General features: G+C 61.0%; 1 protein-coding gene across 3 annotated transcripts in view; it reads right to left on the reverse strand.

The window, feature by feature from the left end:
* The window catches only part of AGAP3 (ArfGAP with GTPase domain, ankyrin repeat and PH domain 3), a 111,359-nt gene that overhangs the window by 74,633 nt on the left and 23,717 nt on the right, over positions 1-13,009 (reverse strand). Inside the window, exon 1 of one of the 3 annotated variants that reach the window (XM_048293638.1) lies at positions 6,781-7,618. The exons of the other annotated variants lie outside the window; for them this stretch is intronic. Within the exon in view, the coding sequence (XP_048149595.1) occupies positions 6,781-7,603 (823 nt within the window). The 5' untranslated portion in view covers positions 7,604-7,618. Of the gene's footprint in view, positions 1-6,780; positions 7,619-13,009 lie in introns of those variants that run through there. 3 annotated transcript variants of the gene reach the window in all.

The following is a 13,009-nucleotide window of genomic DNA, read 5'->3' on the forward strand; positions in this document are numbered from 1 at the left end:
CCCCACCTCTCTCCTGCCTCATCAGCTGAGCAGGAGGCAGCTTCCTCCTGCACAGATTGATTAAGGATGAAGAGGGCAGTGCCTGGGAGGCAAAGAGGCCATTCATGTCCACACTCCGGAGCAGGCACGTGCCCTCTGTCTGCACCCTGAGGCATGCGGTGAAGCTTCCCACCCACCACCTGGACAAGGTACTCTAGGCCATCAAGACGTGACAGGACAAGAGGAAATGGCCTCAAGTTGCACCAAGGGAGGTTTAGGTTTGATACTGGGAATATTTTTTCCCTGAATCAGCTGTCCAGTCCTGGCACAGGCTGCCCAGGACAGTGGCAGGGTCACCATTCCTGGAGGGATTTAAAAGCCATGTGGATGTGGCACCTAGGGACATGGGTTGGTGGTGGTCTTGGCACTGCCGGGGGAATGGTTGGACTGGATGGTCTGAGAGGCCTTTTCCAGCCTCAGGGATTCTGTGATTCTGTGACTATCAGCCAGTCTGGGAAGGCCTGAGGGTTTGGAGCACAATTCACTTCCACATGTCAGGCTGGGGTCCCTGCCACAACTGCATAACTTACAGTCTGTCACTTTAAGTGTTCCCTGGTCCTTTTTACACCCCCTGCTCTGCCCCAGAACATGCCAATCACCCTTCTCTCACCACACAAGGGACACACACAACACGTACACACCACCCCAACAGGTGGAAGAACCACATATGTGCAGATGAGCCATCCACAAACCCAAAGGTATTTCTCACATCACCTGGGCCCTGTGTCCTGCAGCTGCCTGCACCCATGCTCGCAGGGATGGCTCTATCACCCAGATCTCAGACATCCCCAGCATGGAGCCTTCTCCCACCCCCTCCCCCCGCCCCGATTTCTTGCACTTGCTTCCCTCCTCCGCCATCAGCTCCCGCAGCAGCGTGTGCGGGCGGGCACAGATCACACCCACAGAGCTGCCAAAGGGCACCTCACGAGCAGTTACTCAACCCAAAACAACCACAGACCAAGCAGCTGGCTGCTGAAAACCAGTGACGTGACCCGGATGTCAGCTCTGTCCATACCAGTGTTCATCCTTGGTTGTCAAAATGCAGAACATGGCAAGTCCCTGCACTCACGGCTACGAACCCTGTCAGTGTGACATTGTACACCCTGTGTGTTGCTGCAGCTATTACACACCAGAGCAGCAGGAAAGGTCCAAGTCTGCAGTAGCAGACTGATTTGGAGCCCCCTTCAAACAGCACCGTTCCCTCTGGGGCTGCCAGACCTTCCCCACTTCCCTCCGGGCCCCCAGACCCTCCCCACCCACATGCTGAGCCAGGGGGGTGCCCAGTCCGCAGGCACCGCTCCCCACTGAACAGGCACACGATCCCCATTGTCTCCTGGGGGCAGCTGTAACCATGTGGAAGCACACAGCGAGGCACCGGCAACCTGACGGGGCTGAGGCACCACCCACAATCCCGGCAGGGAGGTGAGCACTCGGAGCCCCTTCCCACAGCACCTGGGCCCCGCTGCCAGCTCGCTCAGCAGGGATTGCCTCCAGCAGGAGACACCTCCAGGGACTGATCTCATGTAGCATCAGGGAGTCACGATATACTGGATCAGCTTCACTGCTGGACTGGCTGCACAATTCCAGATGAAAATACACCTGCTCACTCTTCCTGCATCTTCTCTTTGTTATTTCATCACACAGAAGTGACCAGGCTGTCCGTGCTGCAGTTCAGTGCCTTCCCCAGGTGTACCTGACCTCCAAAGCAGAAGCAGTGGGCTCAGGGAACCACCGTCACACCAAGAGCTTCAGCACAGCCCAACAGTATCCTTCGCTCCATGACACAACCACACAAGAGGAGATCAGTCCAGACTGGCCTGGGAAAAGGAGATTCAGGCCAATTCTGTTACTCCCCAGAAGCTTCTGTTGATGGAGACTTCCTGGCATAGGCAGCTGTACTGCAGAAGGTGGAAATTTGGGAGAGCTGGCAATTCTGGGGTGGGCAGAGCCTCTGCCATGCAGAGAAGCAGACAGGGACATAAAGGAGGCACTCTGTAGCTGATGTCCCTTGGTCAGCTGGTCATCCTGGCCACCTTCAGGACCTACAGACCAGACCCCAGCTGTGGCACAGCAGTGGCATGCACCGAGGAGGCAGGATCAACACCCTCCATCACAGAGCTCGGACACCGCAGCTCCCTGTGCCCTGAAGACAGCTTGGAGGGGGTTCAGCCACAGACCCACAGCTCTCAGCACCCTCATGCTGCAGGGTAGCTGGGAGGAGAAAGGGGCTGGCCAGCCAAATTCAACTTCTCACCCCAGATGCTCCCTCCACGGGATGATGCGCAGCAGGTTCATCTACCCTGTGCTCCAGAAGCGCCAGTGCCAGACACATGTGGTCTCCCCACACAGCAACTAATAATTAACCAACTCATTATCCAAGCCATGGTGGAACTCCCTTGGACACTGCAACCCTGGACACTAAACCCAGCCTCGAAACCAGGTCAGAGGCTGTGCAAACACAGCAGAGGCCACACAAACCAAGGCCACTCGTGGCCACCACTGTGGCCACACAAACGGACCCACCTGAGCCCACACACAGATCAAAGGCAGGCAGAGGCAGCGTGCCTGGGCACAGCTACCCTTCCTGGGCACAGCCACCCCTTCCAGGCCAGGCTGATAAAGCCTCTGCCCCAGCAATGCTGGCAGGATGGGGATTTCTCCAGGTCAAGGACCAGCACAGGCATAGCAGCGTTCCAGTCAGCACTGAGCTAGCACAGGAACCCACTGAAGGACATGATCTTGGAAGGATTATCTCAGTAGAGCTTTAAACACTCTGCAGCAACAAAAGAAAGACAATTCTGTGTCTCTCTGGGAAAGGGCACGCTTAGGAACTGCCACCATTGCTTCGTCACCACGCCACAGGCAGCAGCAGCTGGTGTCACTGTGCTCTGAGGTCAGTGCAGACTCTGGAAGATCCAGGCAGTTCAACCTCTCGGCACCTGCTGCTCTTCAGCCCCCACCCAAACACTGTCAAAGACCCAGACCAAACCCTGCTGTGATGGTGGGACAGGGTCTGCTGGAAGGGAAAACCCAGCAGAGTGTGACAGAGAGAGACAGGAACTCACAACCTCCCATCACAGCACTCCGTGGGGATCTACCTCGCCAGCACAAACCTGTTCCCAATGTGCCTGACCTCGGCTCCTCGTGCAACCTCACGAGCGCTGGCAGGTGAACACCGAAGGCACAGGGTTCCCTCTCCCTAAGGCTGCCAGTGACTGCAGTCAGCCACCTCTGCACTCACCGCACACCCTCTGGCCTCGTCCTAGGAACTGAGCCTTCCAGAGTATTGTCCCAACAGCTCCCTCCCTGACACCTTCCAGAACTCTCAAGCTTTTCCAAACTGCGGACACCAGACTGGCCTCAGCATCCAAGGCATCTCTAACCCCACCATGACACCTCTGCCTCTCACCAACACTCCCAGCTCAACGAAGGCAAGTACCAACACAAGGTGATATTTATCATGACCTACCCAACTCTCTACACAAACTTCACCCAATCCATGAGAAAACAGCCCCGTCTTCTCTCAGACACCTTCCCTCACATGCCCTGCACATCAATACTCCACACAGGAGAGTAAAGGGAGGTACCTTAAAAGAACCTCAAAAAGCAGGGCATCTCTCTGGGAGAGGGGACACGGCTGTGATCACAGAATCATGGAATATCTTGAGCTGGAAGAGACCCACAAGGATCATTAAGCCCCACCCCTGGCCCTGCAAAGACACCCCAACAATCCCACCCTGTGCCCGAGAGCATTGTCCAAATGCTCCCTGAGCAATGGCAGCCTTGGGGCCGTGACCATTCCCTGGGGAGCCTGCTCAGTGCCCAACCACCCTCTGGGGGAAGCACTTTTTCCTGAAATCCAACCTAAACCTCCCTGACACAGCTCCATGCTGTTCCCTCAGGTGAGGAATGCTTCCTGAGCCATCAGAGATGCTGTACCCATCACACAGACCCTCTATGCACAGGGACAACTCCAATTCAAAAACAGTCCAGTTTTCCCAAGACCATTCCAATTAGAGAGCCTCTTTGGCATGGCACCAGCCAACACCTGGATACCTAGAAACGCTCTGAACCACTGACCACGATCACCTGGGTCAGTCCAAGCTGGCCGCACTCTGTGTCGACTTTGCTCCCTAATCCTAACGGCTGTTGCCCTCCCTTGCCCATTACACAAGGATCAGCTCTTTACATCTTTTTTGGGTAACAAACCCTAAAATCCCCCATCACCTCTCTGCGTGCTCAATCCCAGCCGAACCCCTCCAGGGCTGGAAGCAGCACTTGGGTGCATCCCCCTGGCTCTTGTGGGTATGTCTGGATGAAGAGTGTGGGGCTGGGTGGGTATCACAGCGTGCTGTAAACAAACCACTCCAGGTTCTGGAAACAGAGAGAGTGCTGGCTTGGCTCTCTGCCGGGACTCCTACATCCAGCTATTCCAAGTGCTGATAACCGCAGCTGCAGCTGCACCCCCCAGGAGGGCAAGTTGGGGCTGCACCAGTAGCTTTCCCAGGGCAAGGTGGGCAGCGCCCACACAGAGCATCAAAGTTTGTGGGATGTCAAGAGGGTGTTTGGAACACCATTGGCCTGCAAGACTGGAATGGGAATGGGGCAGAGACCTCCTGAGCAGCCCCGTCGGAGCAGCACTAAGGCTGTGCCCCTCCAGCCCTGGCTCAGAGGCCCACAGCTCCCACTGGAGGAAGCCATGGACCAACGTTCCAAGCAGAGAGACGATGGGGAGATGGGGCACAAGAGAGGACAAGCAGCAGCTACTTTGCTGTGCAGACTTCACCACTGCCTCACCTTCACACCTCACTGTCCCCAGGAGGACACAGGTTGGTGGGCACAGGGACTGTGCAGGTACCAGGAGGGTAATGAATGATGTTCTCAGTGCGACAAAACCTGGTGTGAGCTCTGCCACACTGCCGATGGCAGCCTGGAGAGGTCATCCCTGAGCCTCTGCCTCCAGCACAAGCCACGGTGGCAAACGCTGATCCATGCAACAAGCAGTGGTCCTGCATGAGCTGGCTGGTCACTCACTGCTGCAGAGGCCCCAAGCCCCCCACACCACTTCCCACAGAAGCCTCAGTAGGGTATCCCAAAGATGGATCCAAAGGGAGCTCCGACCTGTCTCATGGAGGAGCCAGGTGAGAGGCGAGGATGCCAACCAAGTGCTCAACCTCAGCTGCTTCTCTGGGAATGCGGCCGCCGGGCCGGCTGCTGCTGGCGCAGCTCCCACTGGAAGCGGCAAGCAGGAACAGGCCCCCCGCTGCAGGGGCAGGGCCCGGCCCTCCCTGCCCGCATACACCCACATTCCCCAGCCATGAGCGCAGCCTCCCCTCTCCTGGGAACCTCCCGCCACCCAGCCGGCACCAGCACACAGCCTGGGCTGCCCTGCCAGCACCGGAACCCCCAGAGCGCAGCAGCATCCCGGCCTTTGCCTCGTGGTGCACGGGCAGCCCCTGCACCCACCGGAGCCTCCAGAACCCCTCCCTGGAGCACAGTGAACCTGAAAGACAGAGGGGGCTAGAGGATGGAGCCCCCTGAGCAGCGCTGCTCCTGTGCTGATACCTGTGGCCCAGCCCTCCTGGGGAACGTCTGGGCACAACGCTGTCCTGGACAGCCACTGCCCCAGGAGCAATCAGGTACCTCGGGAGCATGTGGGTTCCCTGGAGAGCCCGCCAGCCCTAAGACATCCCTCTGGCACCTAAGCCAAGCAGAGAACTGCCTCCACAACACCCAGATGCAGAGCAGAGCAATGGAACCCAGCGAGGCCCCCCGGGAGCGGGCGGCGGGGCCTGGCCCAGCCCCCAGCTCCATGCGTTCCATGCCTTAAAAAGCTGTGGATGCTGCTGTCGCCTCCCAGCCTGCCAGGCCACGGGGCTCGCCTGCAGCTCCTTCCACAGGGCCGGGAAGGGGACAGGGCACAGAGGCACAACCAGCACAGCCCCAGCTGAGGCCCCACACAGCCCCAGCGGCATGGAACTCCCCACCAACATCAGAGAGTCAAACACCCGAGAGCTGCTTCAGCTGCCAGTGCCAGCTGAATGCCCAACCCCGTGGGTGTTCTGTCCCTCTGTCCCATCACTGGTAATGCCACACCTGCTTTCTGCAGGCTGCCCCATACCCGATGAGGGTCCCTGTGCTCCCAAACACGTGGCCTCCACTCGGCCCCAGTGGAGGACCTTGCCAGGGATGGCTCTGGCTGAGCATCGCCCAGACGAGGCCTGGCACCAGGGAGCTGCTCACAAGAGGGGTGTGCAGGGCTCCCCAACCCCCTGTGCTGCTTCACACCTCTGCTCTGACAACCGCCCCCAAACAGTCTCACTTGCCTGGGAGCCCACCAACAGCACTCCTCTCCCCATTCCACCGATGTTGTGGGGCAAGGGCAGGGAGGCTCAGCCCACCCTGCCCTTGCTGGGACACCACCAGGGCAAGCAGGACATGCGACACACATGCTTGATTTCCAGGTATGTGGCCAGCAAGGGAACCAGACCCCAGAGCACATCCTCCCAAGCAGCCACACCACGACTGCTCCAGCACGATGGCAGTGCCCAGGACACTGGAGTATGACACGACCCTGTGAACACTCACAGCAACCTCACTGCAGCCCAGTGCAAACCCTGCAGAGCACCAGGACAGAAGCCGGTGCAAGTGCACAGGCCAGGACCTCAGCTGGGACAGGCCACAGGCCCCGTGGGCACAGGAGGCTCGTGCCAGCCCAGCACTGCCCCTGCACTTACTTACCCAGAGCCCGCAGAGGACCCCCACCCAGGATGACAGGCTCAACACCGCCATGGGGATCCTTGGGGCACATGCTGCCGGTGCTGCCACGCTCTCGCCTTCGGAAGCGGCTCGTGAGGAGTTTCCAGAGTCCCCCTGTCTGCACGGGGTCGGTGTGCAGCCGGCCCCCGACCCTGGTCAGCTCTGGGTACAGCAGGTCCCGCTTGCTGGGGCAGGTGTGCAGGGAGCTGGCATCACCCTCGCTCTTGGTGCGGAGGCGCGTGGGGCGCAGGAGCCCCCCAGACTCCGACCGCCGCAGCTCGTGGCCCCGGCGCAGGCGGAAACTGAAGCTTTTCCGCAGGGAGCTGAAGTTCTTCCTGGGGCTGGAGCCGCTCCAGCCACTGCTCCAGCCACTGCCCCCGAAGAGGTTCCAGCGGCGGCTGCCCCACAGGGAGCCCCCCCTGAGGAAGCCGGGGCTCTCGGTGGGGTGCGACGGCCGGGCGGTGGGGAGGAAGGTCATGCTGCTGGGGCGCGGGCGCTGCGCCTCATCGGGGCCGTCGCTCTCGTCCTCGGGGCTCTGCCTGCGGGGCGAGCGCAGCCGGAGCAGGTCCAGGAGGCCGCCGCGGGCGCGGGCGGGGGGCGGCGGCGGCAGCAGCGCCCCAGGCAGCCCGTTCCCCGCCGCGCAGAAGCTCTTGGGCCGCCGGCGCTGCTGCTGCGCGGCGCCGAGCGCGGCCTGGACGGCGGGGACGCCCTGCAAGTCCAGCGACTCGCAGACGCTGACGGCGCGGCGGGGGCTCGGCCGCGGGGCGCCCCGGCCCGGCCCGGCCCAGCGCCAGCCTTCGGCCATGGTCAGCGGCGGGGCTGCCCCATGGCCCCACGCCCGCCGCTCTCCGCCGCCGGCGCGGGGCTCCCACGACGCGCCCGCATGTCCGGGCCGTGCTCGGCGCCGCCACCGCGGGGCTGGGCCGGCCCGCCCCGGAACGGGCCGGGGCCGCCATGGGGATGGGGCGGAGGCCGCGGCCGCCCCGCCCGCCGCGCCCTCCGCGGGCACCGACGGCACCGAGTCCGGGGCACGGGCAGCGGCGGCGGCGCCGTCCCGGAGCGGTGCGGGGCTACGGCCCCGGGGCAGAGCAGGACCGGTCCCTGTTACCACCAGCGCCAACGGCGGAGCCCGCACCACGGAGCGGCGGCGCTGCCCGGCCGCCCGGACCCCGCCGTGGCACTCACCGGGACCAGAACCTGCCCGAGCCCCGCCGGGGCGGCGCCGAGCGCCGGGACCGGAACCTGCCCGGGCCCCGCCGGGGCGTTCACCGGAACCAGAACCGGCCCGGACGCTGCCAGGTACCGACCGCCGGGCAGGGCCGGCAGTGGGGACCGCGGCGCGGGGCGGGGCCGGCCGCGCCCGCCAGGGGGCGCTGCGCCCCCGCTGGCCGCTGCTGCCCGCGGCACCGGCACCGGGACCCCGCCCGCCACCGGCAAACGTGCACGCGCACCCTCCGCCGGCCCGGCTCGACCCGCCCCTTGCGGCATCCTCGCGCCCCCCGCTGCCCTCCCCGGCCGCAGTCCCGCCGCACATTCCTCAGCCCGGCCCGGAGCTTCCCCTCTCCTGCCGGGACCCCCCGCTCTGGGCGCCCAGACCCCCCAGCCCCGGCCGCACCGGCCCTGCACTCAGATCCAGCTGCTACCTTCTGCCTTCTCACCTTTCCCAAACCTGTGATGGGGCAGCGAACCCCTCAGCAGTTGCGTGATGCTCAACAGCCGCCCTGTGCTCAGGGACACCTGGGAACCGTCAGTTCCAGGGGCCCGGGCAGTCCGGAGCACCCACACCCTGGAGCACAGACCCCCAGGAGCACTGACTTCCAGAGCCCTCCCGAGCCCGAAGCACAGGGCACCAGGTTAAGTGTGACCACCTCAGCCAGAGCTTCACTCCTGTCTCGTTCCAGGGCAGTCATTTCCTTTGACCAAACCCACCATCACTCACCTGTGACCCTCCTTCCTGGCCACTGGAGTCCTGACTGTGGTACCTCCTCCACCTCTTCCCCAGCACCCCCCCACTGCTGCCCGCAGTCCCTGTCTCCAGCATCACCCCAGGGCTCTCCTCCTCCTCTTTCTCCTCTTCCTTCTCCTCTTCTTTTTTCCTCCACACCTTTTCCCTCTCCCTGGCTTCCCTCCTTCACATTGCAAGTATGATCTGTGCTCCCTCTGGGGAGGAAAAAAAAGATGTCTGACTCCCCCTTAAACTATTTTTACCTTTCTGAAAGCCCTGTCTGCTGAGCCAGCCCAGGTCTTCTCCTGCTTCTCCAGGCCTCTCCAGGGAACACCTAAACATCAGCACCTCCCTTTCCCCCTCCTTATACAGAAGTCTTTGACTCCACTGCCTTGACTCTTTCAAAATCCCATCACCTTCTTGGACTTTGCCTTCTCTTTGACCCCTCATCCTCCTCCTCAACAGGCCTCATCCTATCTCTCCAGTTTTCTGGATGCACCCAGGCCTCGGACACAGCCAAACCCCACCTAGAGCTCTTCCCCTCCCTACAGCACAGCCAGCGCCTCGGCCAAGTCCCTTCCTGTCCCTTCTCCTTCCTCTCCTAAGCCCACAGGTCCCACCATCCACCTCCCCTCCCATCCCCGTCAGTACCACAGACCCCCATCACGGCGTGCAGGAGCAGAGGTCCCACCCAGAGCCTCTCCTGGGGCTTCACATCCTGCTCCTCCCTCAGGTGTTCGCACCTGTCAGCACCAGCCCTACCCCGGCAGTTCCCCTCCCCGGTACCCACTGCCGAATGCCCCGAGCAGTAGCTCAGAGCCGCCACTCCCACGCTGTGGCCATGCCCCGTGGGCAGACAATGGACACATCCCACTCCCCTCCCTCCCAAGCCAACGGGCACCTGTGCCCGGGACTGAGCAGAAGGTGCCTGACAAGCCGCCAGAGCTGCAGCTCTGCCATCTGTGCCAAGGTCACAGGAACATGCGAACTGCCAGACTGGATCTGACCTGCATGCACAGCATCTGCCATCCCGTCTCCCAGAGCAGCCGCACTGCAGCGAGAACGAGGAATTCTGCAGGAAGCAATTACAAGGGAATGTCTTCCAAAGTGCTGAACACCAGACAGGGCTGGCTGCGGGGACCAGGCTGTCCGAGCCAACCTGTCAAGGGTACCTCAGGCACAGGTACCGGGCTCTGGGCAGGGAACCAGGTCAGGACCCTCACAAGCTCCTTTCCACCATGCCTGGCACAGCTCCATGCTCCCAGGGATGGAAAGTTCTTCCTGTAGGGAGATGGGACCGTCTATATCCATCTCCTTCCCAACCCTGGGTTTAACACATACTCCAACAGCACCAGATGGTTCCCCTTCCACATGAGTCTCAGCTTTTTAAAATGTTCTGGCAGGTTCTGGCTGTGAGGTGTCTCTGAATCACAGACTGTCTGCTGGAGAGATGATGCACCTTGTGCTGCTTGCTGAGGCAGGACCAGACATGCTGGATCCCCCTGACAGGGTCTGTCTGACCCATCCCTTCGACCTCCCCAAGCCCCCTCCAGCACTATGACCTCCTCAAGACCCCTGCAGCCTGTGACTTCCTTTCTGCTCCAGCTCTTCCTCCTCCTGTGACCTCATCCAAATTCTGATTAAATCTACTGAGAAACATGGAGAGTTCCCCTTAGCTGACAACATCCCTTCCCTGTCCCACCAGGGATCATATTTTTAAAGCTATTTGTGTTTCTAAAGCATTCCCTCAATTCTCTGCAGTTTGTCTCCACCTTTCTTAAACACAGAGCCAGAACCTGTGCACAACACTCAGCTGGAACCTCCAGCAGCCCAAGAAATACAGGTACAACACCTGTCCTCCTGCATCCCAGTAAGATACTGGTCTACACCACAGAAACAGCATAACACTGTTCTTACCTAATTAGGCTGTTTCGTGGCAAAGGTTTGCAAACGCTGTGTGCACTGATATGTATATTGACATGATCCCCTTGACGTTATTCCTACAGGAAGAATGAAAGACGTCTAATATAGGCTAAAATGGAGCCTTAGATTCAAGTCCTGGGGTTGAGGGCTGCAGGGCACCTGCACACAGGTTGGGAACCTATACCCCAGGATGGGCTCAAACCCCGCAACACACGGGCTCCAGCTGCCTGAGCCCTCCACCGATGGAGGAACTGAGAATGAGACTAGAAACCACCAGGGTCTGAGGACAGCCATCACTGAAACTCCCCACATGCCTTTAATGTGTCTCGTCTCTGGCAGTTTACACCATAACCATAGTGGGTTGGACTGGAGCTGTGTCTGTCTAGTGCAGGTGACAGGTGACAGCTCACCTGCTCACAAGCTGCTGGCGGGCAGCAGCTTGGCCCGAGTTCCCAGGGCTATGCGGGGCTGCAGAAGCATCTCCGAGAGCTGGGCAGTAACAGGGACATTGGGCTTTGGCAATCTGACCCAGAGCAGGTGCCTGGGGACAGAAGCAAGTTGGTCCCTTACCAGCACTTCTTTGAGTCACATGCATGGTGCAAACATTATGGCAATGAACATGTGGCTGAAATTAATATAATCCATAAGAGGCTTAACAACAGCTGCATGGGAAGAGTCCGAGAGCCAGGGAACATTCCAGTGCTGGTTGGCCCTGGTGTGAAATTCAGGGTGGAGACCTGAAAAGGAAAAGGAGTCTAAACCATGGTCAAATGCTCCACTGCGCTCCCCAGACCCCATGACACTGCTCCCCCAGACCCACCAGCACTGGTATCCCTGTGTTCCCCCAGACCCAAATAGTATTGTTGCTCCAGAGAACTGCAGATAGGGCGACTTTGTTGCCAGGGAGATGCCCAGCTGGGAGGATGGGATACCTGCACTCACCATCCCCCGTGGGTTCAAAGGCACTGTCACTCTGCAGAGGTGCCTGAGTCCGGGGGCCCCCCTGCAGCCCCACACGTCCAGCATGGATGAGGGACCAGCACTGCCTCGGCAGCTGGGGGAGGGATGAGGTTCCTAGCATGGATGGCCCCAATGGCTTCCAGTGCCCGCACAGAGGGCAGGTACCAGCAGGAGACCAGGAGCACGTGGAGACAGCAGCCAGCTCCAGGCCCGGTGTGCTACCAGGGCTGCCCGAGGCCAACAGCCCTGCACAGACCGTGCTAGCGGTGGAACTGTGGGCACCACTGCCAGGGACAAAGCCAGGACAGGGTGCAGGACAGGTGACAACACTGCACCTGTGCCAGGCTGCAGGGCACCCAGGGCCCTGGCACACACTGTCCAGCTGGAGCAGCAGAGCAGGAGGGCTCTGTGCAGTGCCAGGGATGGCAGACAAGCCCCCCCGCAGCTGCAGGAGGACCCCAAGTGCTGTGTCATGACCATGCTGGAGCTACCGGGCTCCGCAAACCAGCTCCAGCCAGCTCGGCCATGCACCAGGAATACTGATGAGGCTCTGCCAAAGCAGAGCGTCTGGGGGCGCAGGCTCGGTGGCCCGGCCGTGGGGTGCAGCGCCGCAGCCCCCGCAGCCCCACGTCACAGCCCACGCTGCCAGCGCGTCAGCAGCACCGTCACTTGGAGGCGGTGGCAGGGGCCAGGCCCTGCCTGCTGGCCCCACGGGGCCGGGACAGAGCCAGAGACATCCTTGGCCCAAACAGGAGGAGGGAGAAGGAGACACAGGCGTCCCCTGACCCTGAGCAGGGTGATACATTCACGCTGAGTCCTGCCACAGGCTCAGCATCCACCACAGCACCACTGCACACCACACAGCACCACCGTGGTAACCCTTTCCGGCCACCCCAAGCACCCCAAAACCTCTTCCAGTCACCCCAACCACCCTGAGCCCAAGAGACAATGTCTTCCTGCACTCCACTGACAAACACCCGCACACCCCACAGCACCTGCACATCCCCAGGGTCTCAGGATGGAGAGGTGAGACACTGCTCCAGGTCCAAGTTCTGGCACAGCCTCTCACTGCTAGCTGGACCCTCATGCCCTGCCCTGCCCTGCCCTGTCTCCGTGCCTGTGCAGCACAGAGCCCTGGGTTTAACACTTGACAGGCTGACTGACTTTCCAAAGCCTCTTGCCATGAGAGGTGCCTCAGCGCAGGTTGTTCCCTACAGTTTCCATGGAGAGGAGGAACAGGCCCAGCCAGCAGAGAGTTAACACCAGCTGGGAAGTAAGTAACAGTCACAGGAGAGCCCGACTCCAGCACCAGCTCCCTCCCTCCTCCCACACTGCCCACCCCCAGCTCAGGTCCTGCCACAAACCTCGAGCTGCTGATGAGGA

The sequence above is a fragment of the Corvus hawaiiensis genome, chromosome 1, assembly GCF_020740725.1.
Source record: "Corvus hawaiiensis isolate bCorHaw1 chromosome 1, bCorHaw1.pri.cur, whole genome shotgun sequence".
In the NCBI taxonomy this organism is placed as follows: domain Eukaryota; kingdom Metazoa; phylum Chordata; class Aves; order Passeriformes; family Corvidae; genus Corvus; species Corvus hawaiiensis.